Below are 19931 nucleotides of genomic sequence, written 5' to 3'. Positions count from 1 at the left end.
GTTTCTCATCCTCCTCTTTTCAGGTAAACTCACCAAACTCTCATCCTCCCACCCCCCACCACCCTCCCTCCTGCCGTGTTCTCAGGGCAGCTCTGACTGCCTCGGGCTGTTGGTGGGACAGCCTACCCCCATACTGATTGGTTCCCACACACACGGGGCGAAAGCTCAAAAGAATCCAGCACACCTTTTGTATTTGACTCCCCTGTATAGTAAACTAATTTTAATCCCGCTCTCAAAGTCAAAGATGGGATTGTTGGGAGCAATAGGCTTTTTTTTAGCTTTTGTATCTCTAACTCAGGTAAATATATTTCTGCATGTTAAGAAACTGTAAATCTATTTTAAGCTTGTGGATGTTTGATGCTTAATGATTACAATATTTGTGTTATTTACAGATACATCATAGTGCAGCAGGTAAGTCAATGATGAAAGCTGGTTAAATTAAATCATGAATAGATGGAAAAAAATGAAAGCTGTCACTGAGTGGAGGATGCTGTGTGTTATTCAGATGAAATGATGTCAAATGTCAAACATCTAAGTAGTTCTTGTGTAGTTGTATTACCTGATGCTCATTAATGAAGTTTATTCTCTCAAACCCAGCTTCTTCAGAGTGCAGAATTTTGTCAGCAAATCCCTCAAGCGCCACGTCGATTCTGGTAAAATGGGAAAAATATCCTGGAGGAACAGGCTATCTTTTGGACCTGAGAAAGATAAACTCGTCAGATACCGCACCGGTTGTGGTTTCTGCTGGTTCGCAAACGACTGAGCTGAATGTCCACGGTCTGAGTCCAGGACGAGAGTATAAAGTGACTCTCAAAGTTTTTGCGTTCTACTTTGTGGAATGTGTGGCTTCAGCTACAGCGACCACAGGTAATTTCAACATTTTCTTCAAACAGAAAAATAACGCTTTAGGCTTAATCTGTACTGTAGCGCCCTAAAAGATGCTTTCGCTTTCTCCTAGTCCCCGACACAGCGCAGATATTAGATGGTCGGGCACTCTCGAGCACTTCAATCAAAGTAACATGGAGTACGGTGCCTTCTGCGCAGTACTACCGCCTGCAGGTGCTCTCTCAGGCCACCAGGAACATGCTGGACTTTACCTACACCAACACGTCAGCTGTGATAGGAAACCTGCAGCCTTCCACCAACTATGACTGCTACGTCAGCACGGCTAACCAGGCCGGCCAGGGAAGCAGAAGCAAAGTGAGGACCATCACAACATGTGAGTGACCTGTTTCAGTTCCATCTAGAGCAAAGGTTGCATGAATGTCATTGAAAGACAAACTCAAAATCTTGAATATGTATAAGAACATGGTGTTGATGTCATTTTTAAACTACACTATCCACGTGATGTAGATACTTTCATTTTAAGAATAAAAAAAAAAGAACATTTACATTTAATCATGTAACCCAATTAAGACGAGAAGAGTTTTTTATGTATCCACATAAACACAGGAAGTAATAGTGCCACTATCTAGACTACTACTGTTAATACTGGTATGAAATTTCTCCTCAAAAGGTTGGTCTTTATGTTCAGCACTGACCTACATATAGAGTTGGATTACAAAATTACATCGTGTCCCTTTAGCCGACCATTAACATGGTTCCATGACAAATCCCACAACCTCTTGAGTCATTTTAATACTTACATGGTTTGTCAGTAATGTAAATTGTATGTCAGCTAAAATTTGGCACTGTAATGTATTTATTTTTTCTTGGCTGCATAAATTTGACTCCAAAGATTCAGACACTTATACTTGCACCTGTTTGAGTAAATCAGAATACGTGTATTTGATGTACTTTTGTATGAACTCTCCACACATCTCAGAACTAGCTTCAAACTGGTGGTATGAGTTTTCCCGTCAAATGAGTAAATATTAATGTCTGATTTTAGTGGTGCAGCCTCCGGTGGGTATCAAAGCAGTGCAGACTCAACTGGATACAGCGAGAGTAACATGGGAGCCGGTGCCTGACGTCCTGTTATACCAATTCATCATGCGGGACACTGACGACCCCGACAGCAAGCCGTTCATGTACAATGTCTCAGGGACCAAGGTGGATGTTCGGGGCATCCTCCCATGTTCCAACTATCTCATATCAGTGTCCTCATTCAGCAAGTTCCTGATGCCGAGCGAGCCCACAGACCACATGTACACCACCAACAGTGAGTCGCCAGAGCCAAACCAATATCAATAACTTGGTGATTAGGATCTAGGTCAGCTATTCTCTATGAAGGGTCCCTTTCAGACGTGCAGAATATGATCCTCAGGGTAAAAAGCATTCAGACGCCCTGACAACCTACTTGTTGTCGAGGTTGTCACGTAAACAAAAACCTGAGAAAATCTAAGGATATTATTTTGGTTTTATTACAGAGTATTAAATATGGGATATGCTGCTGTCAGTCTGCCAATCAGAGACAACTCAAGTATCATCAGTTATATCAGACTCTCCCTTATATAAGGTGTCAGTGGTACAAGCTGTTTTGTCACAAACAAAACTAAGTAATAATAAATGTAATGCATTGTGTTGCTTGCAGAGCTGACACCAGTTTCATCAGTATCAGTGGATTACACCTGCACCACTAACACTGTCACGGTGTCTTGGTCGGCCGTTCTGGGGGCTGAGTCTTACATGGCAACGGCGATGGACGAAAACAGCACCCAGCTGTCCTGTACGAGCCAGGGCAACAGCTGTCAGATCCCCGGACTGAGCTGTGGCCAGAACTACGTGGTGCACGTAACGCCCATGTCACAGAACTGCAGGAACTTGGTCAACGCCACATCGGCCGCTTTCCAGACCGGTGAGACGCAAAATAAGCACAAATACGTGAGGCAATAAGAAGCATCTTCTCTGAAGTCCATCTTGAAAGCCAAAAATATTCATCTTCTTTTAGAGGTCTAATTGCTCAAGTACAAGTGTTGAGCCCAACTTAAAACATCTGGTTTATGATTTCAAAAATTCATTCACTTCACACTTGAATCAATCCACGACCATAGACAGTCTTCACAAGCACTGAAAGGTATACACTATGTCTTTTTTTTGCATTCACCCCAAAGCTTTCAAAAGAACTACACTTGAAATAAGTTGAAAAATGAAGCAGAAAGACAAGGGAAGAAACTCTGAAAAAGCAACAACCGTGAGCCCCTGTGCCTTGCTGCCTTAAGAGGTTATTTCTTATCTTAGCTTAGCAATTTCACAATGTCGGGCAACTTTCAACAGCAAAGAACTCAATGAAATCCAGCCGGCAAAAGCCAATATAGCCTGATACCAAAACGACTCAACCTGGAGTCACTTCAGAATACCTGTTTACAAGTTTCTGCTTGTTCAAATATTGTTTGCCATCTAAATGATCAAAGTAGCATCTTTCATTAGAGACTAAATGCTTTAAATGGCCTAAAATAAAGATAAATCTTTAAACCTCTACACTTCTGGCTTGTCTCTGAGCCTGTAGAGTCTCAAAGCTCAAACCGTCAACTTAGAAAGCTCCTCTTAAGGCGCAGAAGACGTTACAGAACAGTTTCATTAGAGGAGAAATACTTTCCTCCTCGTGATGAGTATGACTTAAATGATGGACTGTGCTGTTAGATCTGAGACTACAGGCATGACAAATCTTCAATAATCCAGTACAGTAACCAAAATGGTTGAAGTATGGTCAACATGTCCTTTAAATTGTTATGGCTTTTACTTGTTACTGAGAATTCCTCCTTTTCACAAATTCCTCCTCCACATCAAACTCGAGATTAAAACTAATTGGTAAATAAATATATATAGCAGCAGACTGACCGAGGTTTAAACGTTGGCAGAAAATAAGCGATAAGAAAAATGGCCAGTAGATTACAGAATATGACCAAACTCATACTCATCGTTGGTAATCACCATAAAGAAAAGGAGGTAATCCAACCCATCAGTGGTAGTCAAATGAATGCCAGTTTTCTATGATATTGTTGGATGACGAACATTTTCACTGCTACACCCCGCCACCTATTTTGTGCAATCAGTTAATCCTTTCATCTCATGTATCGCTCCATTCTGTCCTGAGATTCTCTTTCTGTGCAGCCCCACCCATGGGTCACATTGTGCGCCGCTTAGCTGCCGTGACTTGGATGAAGCTCAATATGATTTTAATGAAAAGTAACGTGTCACACGTTGAGAGTACAGCCATTTAATACTTGGAACTGAAACCTTAAATAATTAAATTGGGTGATAGATCCATTTGCAAATGCCTAAAGGCACAACAACTTAAAAAACTGATTGTTTTTTTTAGATAGTTGCTGGAATAATACAGCTTTTAATGAGCATCCATAGCATTGGATTTAAGTTTAAAGAAATCTTCTCTAGACTTTTAATGCTAATTTGATTCACATTTCAACTCACATTTTAAGATGAGGACACAAGTTATTGTAAAGTTTAAGATTAAGTTATAAACATAAGCCAGTTCTTTATAAGTGTATTAGATCTACTTGTTTTTACCTTAAGGACTGCTTAGGTCATATCGGTCTGGAGCCATTTGGGAATACTTGTTTACAAGCTTTGTTTGGTTCACACGTTTTTATCGAGTGAGGTGGCCCTTCCGAGAACTGGGTCTCCCATTGAGCTCCTTTGTCTGCCATCATATTGTGTTGTGTTCAACACTGCTAAGGATAAGCCTGTGTTCGTGTGAAACTTTAAACCTCACACGGTGAAAAGCACAATCTTCAGTATCAGGGCGTTTTAACCTGAAAAAGGACTTGAGATGCTCGCCTTTGATGTTAATACTTAACCTCGTTTCATTTATTTTTTGCCTCTCCATCCATCCATCATCCATCCATCCATGTTTAAATGACTCAAAATCTCTTCTCTTCCAGTTCCTTGTCCTCCCAGCAACCCAATGTTGCTGCGAGAATGTTCCAGCGACGTCATCATCTTCTCATGGAACCACACAAGCAACACAGACTACTACATAGCCAAAGCAGTTGACTCCAAGGTACTAGAGTAAATTCTGCTTTAAAATCATACAGCGATCAGCCATAACAAGAAGACCCCTGATGGGAGAAGTAAATAACATTAGTCATGTTGTGACAATACAATGTTCTGGTGGGAAACTTTCGGACCTGGCATTTGTGTGGATGTTACTTAGAACGTGTACCACCCACCTAGACCAGACCAGGCACCCCCACCCCATAGCATCTCCAGCAGTATGCAGCCTGACACAGGCACACACACAAAAATGCTTTAGGAACAACTCAAAAAAAACATGAAAAACAGCACAAGGTGTTGACCTGGCCTCCAACATTCACTAGATCCCAAACTGATCAAGTATTTGTGAGTATTTTATAATCGCTTTTATGGGTTTTTCAAATATTCCAATTAAATCTATGTTTAATGTATACGGGACACAAACTTGGGTACGTCAGATAAAAGCTTCATTGTCACTGTAAAAACATCTGTGTATCCATCTTTTCACTTACTTCTCTGCAAAAAAGCTGAGCAAAATGTTGAACTGTGCATTTAAAGAGTAGCTTAAGCCTGTAATGTACTGTACATATTAAATGTGATTTGATATTCTCTGCACACAGGGAGAAATCAAGCACTGCCTGTCTACGGAAAACTCCTGCTATTTCACACATTCAAAGTGCGGACGCCTCTATTCCTTCACAGTCTCCTCTGTCTCAGGGGGCTGCACCAGCGAGAGTAGCTCCGTGGTCGACATTCGCACAGGTATGACAACGTATCTGCAAAAGTATGTTACGAAACATCGTACATTGTACAGCATGATTTAATGCATTATTTATTGATGAACTGAACTCTGGGGAAGTTGTCCATTCTTATGCGACTGCTCTCTGGTGGAAATCTGGTCCAACAGCTTTAGTTAACCACTGACAATGACAAGGATGAGTGTCAAAACCACCAATGATAAATTTCCCTTATTGCTACAACATTATTTCCCCTTTTTATCTTTTGCAAATAGAAATGTTTTAAAGATTAACAAACTAAATCCTGTCTCCAGCCCCCTGCATGCCCAAGAATATGCAAACATCAGCCAACTGCAGCTCTGGTGCTTTGCTCAGCACGTGGGACCACGCTGAGGGGGCGATGCGCTACGAAGTGAACGCCATCGGCAACCTGAAAAACAGCAGCTACAGCTGCACTTCACTGTCCAACAGCTGTGTTATGGAAGGCGTTAGCTGCGGAGAGCACCTGAGCATCTACATCACGGCTTTTGATGACGAATGTTCCAGTCCGCCGATGCTGGGGCTTTCGGCTGAGACAGGTGAGAAAACGCTTTTAGTTTATTAGATATTAGCAGAGGCTGAAAAAGAATTTCAGATCGTTAACATGTACTCAATATAAACCCAATATTACTGATGACTTAGTGTGGAAGCCATTTTAAATTTTGCAATTTAAGATGTAGTTAACTTTAAGCAATTTCTACTGCCTTGTCTGTTCTTATATGTAAATGTTAATCTGCAAAATATAACTTTTCACTGTAATTATTTTAGTGTTAAAAGAACAATATCGTTTAAGAGTGCCATTAAATGGTGCACTCAAGTAAAATGCCTAAAACATGTTCTCAAGCGCTTACTTAGTACCAATGGATATAATATACAGTATGCAAAAGTTTCATTAACTCGTAATTCTATTTTCTAGTGACAAGAATAAAGGTCTTAACTAACTAATACGATCTCCCTCTTCAATATGTAACACACAGAGGGGGGATAAGTATAATAAATTAATTGACAGAGAGCTAGTTTCATCAATTATTAATAGTTTAAAACTAACATGTCAAACATTCATTCCCAAATGTAAAGGTTTTCCGTTTATTTCATTTTAAATTGAATATCCTTGAGTAAGTAAGCGGGATATAATGAAAATAGTCTTTTGAGGAAGTGACTGTCATTCTCAATCTCAAGGCGGCCTGAGATTAATTAAAGGGGAACTACTGTTTTTTTAGACATCATCCGGGTAACTCCGGACTCAACGGGGAATAGCACTAGCGTATCATAACAAAATATTGGTGAAATGAACGAGTTTCGCAGCAGATAATACGTTATTTAGAGGCTGCGTTTCGGTGCCCCAGTCACTCCCACTACATGAATATACACTGATCTAATTATCTCCCGAAGGAATACAAATTACGCAAAAGTTATATGGGTGAGTAAACTATCGTATATTATGTCAGAAATGAGGTCTAGGTTGTAAAAAACTGTAGTTCATCTTTAATGGGAAAGGATTTAAAGGTATATGTTGAATCCCAAGTTACTTCCTGTCTGCATCTTGTGATGTCATTGACCACTCCCCCAGAACCTATTTAAAGCCTCCCAAAAGGCCTTCAGACCATTTCCATCTGAAGGTACAAAGACTTTACATGAAAATCATCCACAAACCAGTTTTTGTGAATAAAACTTGAAACCGGCAAATTTGGATCCTGTGTTTAAATGTGCACCCAACAATACATGCTCATACGTCCCATCCGTCATCTACACAAGCTGCTGAGTTTTCACATGTAATTAAAAGTAATATCTCTCTTCTCGGTCAGTCCCATGCGCTCCACAGAACGTGTCAGTTGCCAAGACATGTGGCGACGACTCCATCAGGATAAGCTGGACCATGAACAGCGGTGCGCTCTTCTATGTCGCAATGGCCACGGACAGCGACGGCATCATTCACAGCTGTAACTCCATGGATATGTTCTGTCTCCTCGACGGCTTGAAGTGCAGCACCAACTACAAATTTCACGTTATTGCCTCCAACTTCATGTGCAACAGCTCTGAGAGCGAGATGGTCACCGTAGAGACAGGTACTGTAAGGATGCTCGTCCATGTTCTCTTGCATTTATTATGTACTTGTATGCGTTTTTTAATTGATAGTAGTGATAACAAAAGACATGGATCTTTCATGTGAGGCAGTATTGTGCAGTAAATAAAAATAAACAGTATTAGTCTACTAAAAACCTGAATCCTAAGCTGATGATTTTCAGTATCTAAAAATGTCCAATAAAGTCTTGTCTAATTCTGTCTTATTTCAGCCGCCTGCCCACCGGTAAACCTCTCTGCCACCCTGGACTGTGTAGCCAACGAGGCCCTGATTTCGTGGCAAAGCCAACGCAAAATGAACTCCTACACCGCCACCATCGTGGATCCAGGTCAGGGACTTCTCAGCTGCAGCTCCACTACAACCAGCTGCAAAGTCCCCGACCTGAAATGCGGCCAGCGGTACACGGTCACCGTCAGCTACCATGATGGCATCTGCCCCAGCATGCCTTCTAAACCCATCTACATGGATTCTGGTAGGAGCACTCTTGCCATTATAATTTGACCTTGTGTCGCAGTATCGCTTAACGTCTCAGTAAATCTTTGAGAAAGGCTGAGCGGTCTATAAACTGCACAAATTGTTTTATTGGCAGTACGGCCCGTTCAAGCGAAAATGAACACATTAATATAGGATTTACGTGCAGATATGAATCAAAACTTAGAAAGTCAAAGTCAAGAAATAGGTTTTTAGTTTATATACAATTCCAGGTGTCTTTAGTTTTATAGTCAGGCAGGTTTTTTTTTGTGATTTAGGTGAATCACCCTCTTGAGCTGAGGCTTGCATTATTTTCCTGGCCTTGAAACCAAGTCACGTAGAAGGGACCTGTATCAGAATTTACTTTCGCTTAGTTTGCATCCAGGTCAAGACTCAGCTTCAGGTACAGCGGTTACCATAGTTGCTGTGCACCACTGAGCCTTTCATTTTCAGTCTGAAAAGTCTTAAAAGGGCATCTGTACAGAGGACAGCATGAGTTTTACTTTGGCAATACCATCTCGCCACAGTACTTTTTATTTTCCACTGGAAGTGAGGATTGAACACAGTAATTGAAACATGTTTCTCTTTACAACCTGTATATAGATATTGCTCTTGTCTTTAAAAGCTTGTATGTCAGGACCTCCACATCTCTGCCTCTCTACTTTCTGTATCTATATATTCTTCTTCTCTCTGTCCAGTTCCTTGCGGACCAGCCAACCTGCACGCCAACGTGGACTGCGCAACAGGAGGAGTGACCATCGGCTGGAACGCATCCAAAAACGCAGAAGGCTACACCACCAAAATCTTGCACAGCAACGAGGAGCTGACTTACAACGTCACAGGGACAAAGCTGAGCGTCAACACACTGCAGTGCGGGCAGGAGTACGCAGTGAGGCTGAGGTCCTACAACGGGAGCTGTCCCAGTCGTCCCTCGGAGTTAAGATTCAAAGAAGGTAAGGGTTGTTGGGCTTTGTGGAGGCATTTTCGTACCCCATCCGTGCGTCGCATAGTAGCAGGGAACTCTGAAAGAATCATCCTGACACAAAATGCACAAACACCTGGATATTTGATCTGCGTCAAGCCTGCTTGATCATGCACATGATATGCAGGTATCAAAATCAAAGCAGCTATATTTGCTATGCATATATGGCAAAAAAAGTAAATTAAGTAAAAGCATATAAAGCTTTTGTACTTTATTGTATTGTATTGACCTTAAACCTTTTCTATATTTTTATTTGTAGTATGTTTTGTATGTTTTTAGTTTGTTTTAGTAGGTAAAAGAAGTCCAACATGTGTTAATGGAGCATAAAAGCTCCTTTATATCATAAAAGATGAATCTAAATATACTGGGGTGATTTTTAACTCCTCCAGCGCCATGCGTGCCCACCAATGTGACGGTGAAAAGAGACTGTCAGCAGAATTTTGCGGATGTCATGTGGCAAGCAAGCCGTGGAGCCAAAAACTACACCGCAGCAGCCGTGGATAAAGACGGCAATCGTTTGAAGTGCGTCTCCAACGGGACGTCGTGCAGGCTGGAGGGCATAAAGTGTAGTCAGGTTTACAATATCACCGTGGTTGCTGTGGACGACGCCTGCACCAGCATGAAGAGCCACACTGTGAAACTAACAACAGGTAAACAACTGGTAGAATTATGTATTTTGTAGCTTTGAAATATGTGGTAGTCTCTTCTCTCACATCTCACATATTACGTCTCCTCCCTTTGCAGAACCCTGCCCTCCCACTCAGCTCACCGCTTCGGTCAACTGCACCAGTAACTCTGCCAAGTTAACCTGGAGCAGCAGCCGCAACGCCATGTCTTACACTGGCAAGGCAGTAAGCTCAGACGGACACAATGTGAGCTGTGACGCGGGACTGAAGCTCGGCTGCAATTTGGATGGTCTGCACTGCGGGAAGAAGTACACCTTTACCGTGTCGGCCTCAGATGGTAACTGTGAGAGTCCTGACAGCGGGCCGGTCATCCACGCCACTGGTGAGAGAACCCCTTACTCCATTATTGGTCCTTGTCGACATTAACCAGCGTATCAAACTTTTACTCTCATAATCACACTACGACCGAGTCTGACCCTTTTCCTCTTGTACCAGCCCCGTGTGCTGTTCAGAACGTGATCACCACCCTCAACTGCAGCACCGACACACTGACCATCAGCTGGACACCCGGATCCATGCCAGTAAACTACAGCGCCACCGCTGTCACAGCGAATGGCACCTCACTTAGCTGCATCACAGAGGGTTCAAGTTGTAAAATGACAAATTTACAGTGTGGACAGCAGTACACTGTGGCAGTGAAACCCATCAGCAGCACATGTGAAGGAATGAGAAGCGTCCCGGAGATTGTAAATTCAGGTACATACAGAGCACGGTGTTACGGGTAAATATAGTTTAGTTTTTGACTTTATAGTTCATAATTTCACACTCATTTCTTTCTTTTTTTAGTTCCCTGTGTTCCTATGAACGTCCGAGGCGCCATGCAGTGTTCCACTAACATGCTGAAGGCATCCTGGGGTGCAACTGCCGGTGCAGCGTCCTACGTCACCACCCTGAAGGGAGCAGGAGGTTTCTCTGCTTCCTGCCTCACAGCCAACCAAAGCTGCATGTTCCCTCATCTGCAGTGTGCTCAGACGTACATGTTCAGCGTGGTGGCCCTCAACGACAGGTGTAACAGCTCAAAGAGCGCCATGATCTCAGCAACAACTGGTAAATGAGCCTCTTAGCTTGGTCACATTTAAAAGAATAAGGCTGTGGTTTGTCTTATTAACAATGAATCTCTTGACAAATCAAAATGAAAAAGTGGGTGACATGCACCTTTGAATCAATCCACATCTATCTTGCTATCGTAAATATTAGTAGTGGAGTAGTAGCATATTAGTGTATTAATCCACTGCTGTAAATAGTCCAAAATAAACTTCTTATTTACTTCTGTTTGAGAGACGTTTGCACAAAACTACCATGCCCAGCTGAGGGCATTTTGTTTTTGTTGGTCTACACTTAAAACATATCATTTTTTAACCACACAGCATTAAAACATAACCTCATATTTCTTTCCTCTTTAGACCTCCTGTTCAAGGTATTATGAGTTTTATGAGTTGACTACCATTGTTAGCATTCAAAACAAAGTAGCTGCTGTATTCCGATCAATCTCTCAAAACTGAGCTGAAATTAACTGTTTCCATCAAGTCATCAAATAGTCACACCGGTCACCCTCTCCTCTAACCTCCAGCACCGTGTGACCCTACAAACGTGTCCGCCTCTCTGAACTGCCTCTCCGGTGTGGCGACGGTGACGTGGCGAGCCAGCGCCGGAGCCAACGATTACACAGTCCTAGCCGAGGCCGGTGCACACGTTGACTCCTGCAATACCACCGGTACTTCCTGCGAGCTGACCAAGCTGCAGTGCGGGGAGGACTACACTGTGACTGTGCTGGCAAGGGACGGGAAGTGCAACAGCTCCATACTCGCCAAAACTAATGTAACGACAGGTAATGGAGAATTTTACTTGAAAACCACAAGGGCAAATGATAGTAGCTAATTTTAAGAGAATCGAGAGCAATTTTATATAGAATACAAAGAATGAACACCCTTAGATTTAGAGAAGTTTGTAGACTGCAGTGTCTTGCAAGTTTATACAATGTGCCTTGTGTCCAGCTCCCTGTGCTCCAATGATCAAGAACCACTCACTGGACTGTACCTCCAACCACGCCATGGTCACCTGGTACAAGGACGAGGATGCCATGAATGTCACGGTCAACGCAAACTCCAGCAGGGGACACTCGTATTCCTGCAGCTCTGCCTCCAACAACAGCTGTGTCCTGGATCAGCTGCTGTGTGGACACACCTACACCGTCTGGGCTGTCGCACAAGGAGTCCAGTGTTTGAGCAAAACCAGTTCTTCTTTTGAGATTGTCACAGGTGTGTTGGAAGTTAGGGAATCTGTAGTTAGAAGGTTAGCAACCTCACCAGCTGATGAGCCAATTAGAGATACGAGATAAAAGACACTGTCCTTATTTAGCACAATAAGTCAGTTCTATTATAAGTATGTTGAGGACTAGGATAAGGAACATCAAACTGTTATTTCCCTCTTTGTCTGCTTAGATGAGAGACTTATATTTTACGCAATGACAGAAAAAGTTTCCTCGGGTCAAACCTTAGTCACAACTCTTCCACAGTTTGGACATCTTGCTACTGTAGAACTCAGAATTCGGTTAAAATGGGTCAAGGTGGAACTAGAGAACTGACTGCACTCTTTCTCACCCAGCGCCCTGCACCCCTGCCAACGTGGAGTACCAATACTCCTGTGAAACGAGCATTGCCTTCGTGAGCTGGGACGAGGCTTTGGGCCGGAAGAGTTTCCACGTCTACGCCCAGTCTGGAGACAGCATGGCCTCCTGCAGCACCAGCGAGACTTACTGCTCCCTGCCCTCGCTGCTCTGTGGTCGAACATTCGACGTAAAAGTCATAGCCGTGGCTGACCACTGCAACAGCAGCATGCCTGGTGTAACGCAGATAAACACTGGTAAGAGGGGGAAAGTGTGCAAGGCGTGTGTATACTGTACACAAATCATGTTTACTTGTGTAGTGTAAAAATCAATGAAGAAACATGGTTAATTAAGTGATATTTGCAGCTTCCTGTTAAGACTCAATGGTGCTTTTTCTTTTGTTTTCCCATCAGCTCCTTGTGCTCCCATGAATGTCAGTGCTTCCCTGCTGTGCGACAACAACACGGCGGCAGTGAGCTGGAAACCCAGCCCTGGCGCCGTGTCCTACAACGTGACGGCCACCGCAAGAAATGGGGACGTCAAGCGGTGCTCCACAAACGGCACAAGTTGTCAGCTACCGAACATGCACTGCGCTCAGACCTACATCATCACCGTCAGCCCCTTCTCTAATCAATGCAAGGGCTATGACAGCTTCCCATACACCTACATTGCAGGTGAGAGGGAACTCAGACAGGAATAGATGTGCTGTGCATTTTACAAAATGAAAAATACTATAGTTTATAAAGAACATGTCATATGGTCATTCTAGTAACACGAAGGAAACAAATACTAATAGGTTTTAACTAGACTGGTCAATTATGAGTTTGCCATTTCCTCCTGACTTCTATTTAATAAGAAAGAATACATTAAATATACAACCATATATAGCCATAAATTACTTGGATTGCTTTACATTTGTCTTAATGTAAATGTGATTTTTTTTTAAATATTATTAATTCTTGGTTATTAAGCAATTAGTTTCACATCCGTGCAGATGACAGCATCGCACAGAAAAGGTTAACATTAAAGTCCCTATGAAAGTGTTTTTATATGCTTAATCTTGTACGACAAAGATCAAACTAGTATTTGGCCCAAAAAAAACAAAGAAGTCATTTTGTGGTTATTCTAAAATGGTTTTTAAAGTTTATAATTTCCGAGAGAACAATAAGAAAACGTTGATGACTCATCCTGAACTAGAGGGCATGTGGTAACTTTGTGTCCTATGATACATGCCCTTGAATTTTAATGCCCCTCCCCCATTTGAGTCTATCCTACATAAACAGTTTTGGTCTTGATCAGTGATAGCAGATTTTCTCGGAGGAGATGGCAGCGACCCTAGCTCTGTTTTTACAGGAAACGCATACAGATGCAGAAACACACAATTTGACTTTAAGAAGTGGATGTTTGCCACTTCAACTTCCGCTCTTTCCTGCAGGTCCTTGCCCTCCCACCAACGTCAACGTGGCTTTACAGTGTGTCGGTAATGTGGGCCACGTGACCTGGAACGCAGCTCTGCACGCAGACCTCTATGAGGCCACGACCATACCTTCTGTTATAGACGAGCATACCCACACTTGCTCCTCCAACGGAACAAGCTGCTCCCTCAACGACCTCCACTGTGGCAAGAAGCTCGCCGTCACCGTGGTTACCATAGAAAGAGGCTGCAGAAGCCAACCCAGCGTACCATTCACTTTCCAATCAGGTCAGAGAACTCAACTATAGATATTAAATAATAATTAGTGGAAAATTACTCTAAATCAGAAGGTTAGCCTAGCCTGATGATATTTCCTATATATCTGCTCAGTCAGAAATAAAAGGAAATTCTGATCTTTCCAATACATCCTTCTAAATTACTGCATAGCCAACACTGCTGGCAATTTAATCTAAATAAAATCTAATTTCTCTCTTGTTCTCAGTCATCTGCCCACCCTCGGGTCTGGCTGGCGTGACCACTTGCAGCAACAATGACATCACAGTAAGCTGGGACACCAGTCCAGAAAGCGGAGTCAACTACTTTGTCTATTCCCAAGAATATAACGGGTCAGTTGCCAACTACTCCACAGCTCGGACATCTCATGTGATCACTGGGCTGCAGTGTGGCCAGAAGTATATGTTCAAAGTTGCCGCCAGGGACTCTGAATGCACCAGCCTCTTCAGCGAGCGGATAAAAACTGAAACAGGTAAATATCTGTATATTAACATTATCACCAATAGAAACTCAAGTCACAGTACCAACTATCTTTTTTCTCCACTAAGGTGAACAGAGAAACAACAAAAGGTTAATTTCTCTGTTCACTAATTAATTATGTGGTCCCATCCTACATTTTAAAATGGAAAGCTTTAAATGGTTTCACTTAAAACAGTAACAGCTTTATCTTCCTTGTCCTTAATTGTAGCTAGACATAAGACAACTGCTATAACTTACCAGTCAAAATTAGAAACTTTAAGTATTTAAGTGTCTGTGTCTTAGTTAGCTATTTATAGTTAGGTCATGTATAATTTTAAAACGACAGGAGCCGATGTTGTTTCACACATAATAATTTGTTCTTCTCCTCTTTCCTCCCAGCCCCATGTCCTCCAACCAACCTGACAGTCAGAACTGAATGTGGCACCAACTTGGCCATTCTGTCCTGGGCGCCGAGCAAATACGCCATCTCCTACACAGCCACAGTAACTGGTACCCACGGCCATGTAGTTTCCTGTCTCTCAAACACGACAACTTGCTCGGTGAAGGTGGACTGTGGTCGCCAGTACTCAGCAGTTGTGGTTGCTTCAACTGCGACATGCAACAGCAGTGCATCAGCGTCCTTGAATTATGAGTCGGGTAAATGTCTCAATGTTTTGAATCTCAAAATCTGATATACTAGCAGCTCAATTATTCAATTGATGACCTTCCTCTTCTCAACCCTGCGACAGCTCCCTGTTTGCCCGACAGGGTGCAAGCAGAGTTGGACTGCAATGCCAACTCCTTCGCGGTGGAGTGGAGGGGGAGCGTGGGAGACATCGGCACGTACACTGCAATCGCCATCGGCAGCGACGAGACACGACAAACTTGTGACTCCCACAGCACCAACTGCACCATTCAAAATCTGAAATGCGGCCTCCTTTACAGCCTCGTCGTCACCACAGCGTCAGTCGACTGTGGCATCATTGAGGGCTCAAACTACAAGATGCAGTCAGGTAGCAAAAGCTCAATGCTGCACTTTAATGTTCAGTTAATATGACGTTACAGCCAGATGGTGGGTTTTTTGCACTGTATATTGTTCAAACATCCTCCACTGCAGTAATGTTGACTTACACACCATTTCTCTCTTCATCACCAGCTCCGTGTAAGCCCGACAACGTGTCGGTGCATTTGCAGTGCAAGACCAATGTGGCGTTAGTTACCTGGGGGAACTCAGGCCCAGACCAGACCCAGATGGTGACTGCGGTGGACATGAGAGGAGGGGTCGTCACCTGCAACTCCAGCAGCTCCAACTGCACTTTCGACCAGCTGACATGCGGAAAGAAATACACCATTAGTGTGACGGGCCACACGAACACATGCAGCAGTGAACCAGCTTTGGCTAAACAGCTAAACACAGGTATTAAAGCTATGATCAGTCACAGGGTTGACAATCATTCACGCCAACAGAAGATTTTACTTGCATTCCTCTGACCTACAGCAGAAATTCTCCAAATTCTGCTACAAATAATACATTGTAAAAGGGAACTGGATGATTTTCTATCATTTATACAGAACAAAATGCAAAGAAATCTTTATTATAAGTGTGAATATGTAGTTAATGAACAGTAAAATGTTACAGCAGAGTTTTTATACTATTATAAAATGTGCTAGATTTTGTACTTATGGTTAATGTTTTAAACAAAAAGCAAACACTCCAATTTATCTAAACTTTGCATAGAGGATATTTCATATTATTTTGTTATTAATATTCAAATGTAAAACATACAATTTGTTTTCAAGCTACAGGTACAGGTGGTATACATGAAAAAATATTAAATGGTACAGCATCGATGCATTTACTGCTCACATTTATATCATTTTAAATTGTATGGAAATTATATTACCGTGTTTATAATCCACCAGTGAAACTCAAAGTTATGCAAAATGTGCAGTCTCTTAAACGCTTGAGGATGCATGAAACTTTTACTAACCTCTTTTTATTTTTATTTCAACCAGCTCCATGTGTTCCCACACACCTCGTAGCACGAGTGGACTGTCAAACCGGTATCACCGTGGTAACATGGGACGCAGCCCTCGGTGCCACGTCTTACACCGTCTACGCTCGGGGCAGCCTCGGCCACAACGCCGTGTGCAACAGCACAGACACCAACTGTGACTTCGCTAACCTGGCGTGTGGTCAGAACTACAACATCTCAGTGGTAGCTCGCCATGACACCTGTGTCAGTTTGATCAGCGAGTCCATCATCGCCACCACAGGTAATAAAATACCAACAGAAAAACTGTTGATAAGATATAGAAACAGATAGTTTTCACTTCTTAAATATTGTGAACATAATAATAACGGAACTAAACATATTTAGAAACCAAATGTGATTTTATTTTTATATTAATGTTTAAGTCTAAATAACACAGCGACAGAAACGCCCCTTTTTGCCATGGCTACTTGGTTCATTCCGGCGGGAAAATACTTTCTCTAACGATAGCTTCCTTAGCTAATCTTTTTAATTTTAACTAGTTTTAGGTCATGCATTTAAAACATTTGGGCTCTTAAAATGTAAATTATTTAGAGATAAACATTTAAAATGTATTTAGCGTCAGTATTAGGCCACATGTAATTAGTTAGCGCAGAGTTAACTTGCTGTCTCTTGTTGTTAGCCGGTAAGCTAATAGCTAAGTTAATGATCTTAAACTAAAACAAAAACAACTACACCCACACTGATAAGTTCCACACAACAGAATGGAACAGAACAGAACAGTAGATGGAAGGTGGATATTTTAACAAATAATTGAGTTAAATTGTGTAAAACCAGTATCTACATATAGGAAATGTGAACAAAAACTACCTTAAACACTGTTGGCAGTGGTTAGCTAGGATGCTGTTGTAAATCTAGGACGTTTCCTTGACCAATATTGCTATTAAATGCTGTGTCAACATTAGCTAAGTAGGCTTTTGCTCTTTCATCCAGAATCGATTATTAAATTTGAATGACATAAATATGGATAGTGTTGTTTTGTGGATAAATTAACTAGTTGCTTATCTAGCTTTGTAGTCTGACATATATTGTAAAAAGGGAAGAAAAAGGATTCGTTATGCCTTATATGGAGTTTTGGGAAACTATTTTATTTTACTATCTTCATGCACACTTTAAAAATGCTGGTTTCTAAGGCTGCCACCAGGTGTTGCTAAAGTTCTGTTAAGTTTTCATAAAACACAGTTGAAGTCCAAGTAAATATCAACAGAATGAAACTCCAATGATCACATTATTATGTGCTAGCAAAGTAAAAGTAGAAATAGTATTTTATTTTAAACAAAAGAAACAATCCTATTTCCTCTCCTCATCCCTCTGTGTGCAGGTCCTTGTCCCCACAGTGGTCTGAAGACGGCACTGGCCTGCGACACCAACACAGCTATGGTGTCTTGGACTCCCGGCAGTGGCATCCTCTACTACAACGCCTCAGCTGATGGTTTTAACATTGTACACCTCAAGACCTGCTCAACTAACAGCTCCTCCTGTAACATCAGCTCCCTGCAATGCGGGGAAAGCTATAAAGTGAGCGTCAGTGGACAAGGACAGAACTGCCCCAGTCCTGCCCAGTACTGGCACAGAATCAACACAGGTAGGTTAATTTACCTATTACTATACAGTTGAGTGTATAGCTAAAATTGTTAACAACTTACTTGTGATAATAGGTTCAAAAATCCTTTAATGTCATCTGCCTGCGTTTCTTCCGTTTATAAATACCTTTTAAAAAGCCCTCTATGACGCCCATTAATAATCTGACTCACTTTTCTCCTGCTCCAGCTCCCTGTCCTCCCACCAACTTGACCATAACATCTTCCTGTACATCAAACAACATCTCGGTGTCATGGCGGGCCTCGAAGGGCTCCGTCTCCTACGTGGCCGTGGCTGAAAATGCTCAGGGCCAGCGGTGGTCCTGTAACACCAGCAGCACCACCTGCCAGATACCTAGTCTGCTCTGTGGACAAAAGTACAAGGTCTACGTCTCTGGTATTGATGAAAAGTGTATGGGAGCCAAGAGTGAAATCAAAATGATTCGCACTGGTAGGTATTTCAACCCAGGTCATATTTGCCTTGTCTATGATCATTTCAAACTGCATATTTTTGGTAAAAAGAAGCTCAACTACACGCTATTCTAAGTTGACTAAGTTGGGTTTATTCAAGCAGCTAACATCAATGGCAATACATTGACAGTATGTGTTTTTTCTCCCTTCAGCTCCATGTGTGCCAAACAACATACAGAACCACCTCGACTGTCTGTCCGGCGTCCTCAATGTTACCTGGGAGTCGACTGGTCACTATGTGAAGTTCCGCGCCTCAGTGAGGAGCAGCAGTGGGCGGGAAAACATTTGCACGACCGATAAGCATTACTGCGTAGTACGAAGTATGCAGTGTGGTCTGACTTATGATGTTAAAGTAGTCGCCCAAGATGATGCCTGCAACAGCTCCCACAGCCCCATAAAGCAGGTCTATACAGGTATGTAAAGCTACTGGTGATTGTGACACTACAATGCATTTAGATTTGAGTTGTATTTTCTGTCAAAAAAAAATTTCATACAACAAGAAATAAAGTTCACTCTTTCTGCTTCTCATCTCTTTTTCTTCTCTTCCGCTCAGCTCCCTGCCCACTCTCATCCTTCGTTCCTGCTGTGAACTGTACCACCGGAGTGGCATCTGTCACCTGGAGCAGCAGCGTAGCCGGGGTTGTGTACACCGTGTCTGCCGTCGACGCAATGGGTCGCAAACATAACTGCAGTGGAACAAGCAGCGGCTGTAATCTCAGCTCACTGGAGTGCGGGACAGAGTACAATGTCACCATCACACCATCCAGGAATGGATGCGTAGGCAGAGACAGCGCCACAAAAATGATCACAACAGGCAAGGATCAATATTCATATTGTGTTTTATATTGCCTATGTGTCATAATTGATTTATTTTAATGTGTTTATCATAATTCCTACAACTGCATAAGTAATCTTCATGTACACCACATATTCTTATTACGTAGCCATTTAAATGTACAATTTAACAAAGAGTTTCTAGGACAGTAGTAGACTCCTGCAACCTTTTTACAGTGTCACCATCCAAGATTAATAATTGTTGCTGTCAAGGTATAGATCATATTTTCTGTGTTATAAATGTATACAGTAATTTCAATTTTTTTCTTTTCTTTGGTTACTTCCCGACT

General features: G+C 42.2%; 1 protein-coding gene across 1 annotated transcript in view; it reads left to right on the top strand.

Annotated features, from left to right (window-relative positions):
- Positions 1–214: 214 nt before the first annotated feature.
- The window catches only part of fndc7b (fibronectin type III domain containing 7b), a 34482-nt gene continuing 14765 nt past the window's right edge, over positions 215–19931 (top strand). Inside the window, exons 1-30 of the mRNA XM_084548251.1 lie at positions 215–298; positions 393–411; positions 598–867; positions 959–1219; positions 1892–2161; positions 2534–2797; positions 4842–4960; positions 5553–5694; positions 5984–6247; positions 7514–7774; positions 8003–8263; positions 8961–9215; positions 9634–9894; positions 9989–10252; positions 10366–10626; positions 10717–10977; positions 11501–11758; positions 11925–12188; positions 12535–12792; positions 12949–13209; positions 13971–14237; positions 14452–14715; positions 15102–15359; positions 15452–15715; positions 15859–16119; positions 16719–16979; positions 18078–18341; positions 18527–18787; positions 18960–19220; positions 19361–19621. Coding sequence (XP_084404377.1) covers positions 245–298; positions 393–411; positions 598–867; positions 959–1219; positions 1892–2161; positions 2534–2797; positions 4842–4960; positions 5553–5694; positions 5984–6247; positions 7514–7774; positions 8003–8263; positions 8961–9215; positions 9634–9894; positions 9989–10252; positions 10366–10626; positions 10717–10977; positions 11501–11758; positions 11925–12188; positions 12535–12792; positions 12949–13209; positions 13971–14237; positions 14452–14715; positions 15102–15359; positions 15452–15715; positions 15859–16119; positions 16719–16979; positions 18078–18341; positions 18527–18787; positions 18960–19220; positions 19361–19621 — 7150 coding nt within the window. The 5' untranslated portion in view covers positions 215–244. The remainder of the gene's footprint in view (positions 299–392; positions 412–597; positions 868–958; positions 1220–1891; positions 2162–2533; positions 2798–4841; positions 4961–5552; positions 5695–5983; positions 6248–7513; positions 7775–8002; positions 8264–8960; positions 9216–9633; positions 9895–9988; positions 10253–10365; positions 10627–10716; positions 10978–11500; positions 11759–11924; positions 12189–12534; positions 12793–12948; positions 13210–13970; positions 14238–14451; positions 14716–15101; positions 15360–15451; positions 15716–15858; positions 16120–16718; positions 16980–18077; positions 18342–18526; positions 18788–18959; positions 19221–19360; positions 19622–19931) is intronic.

The sequence above is a fragment of the Chelon labrosus genome (genome assembly GCF_963514085.1).
Source record: "Chelon labrosus genome assembly, chromosome: 7".
Lineage (NCBI taxonomy): Eukaryota > Metazoa > Chordata > Actinopteri > Mugiliformes > Mugilidae > Chelon > Chelon labrosus.
The sequence above is the reverse complement of the archived record's forward strand: the minus strand, read 5'-3'. Positions and strand labels throughout refer to the sequence as shown.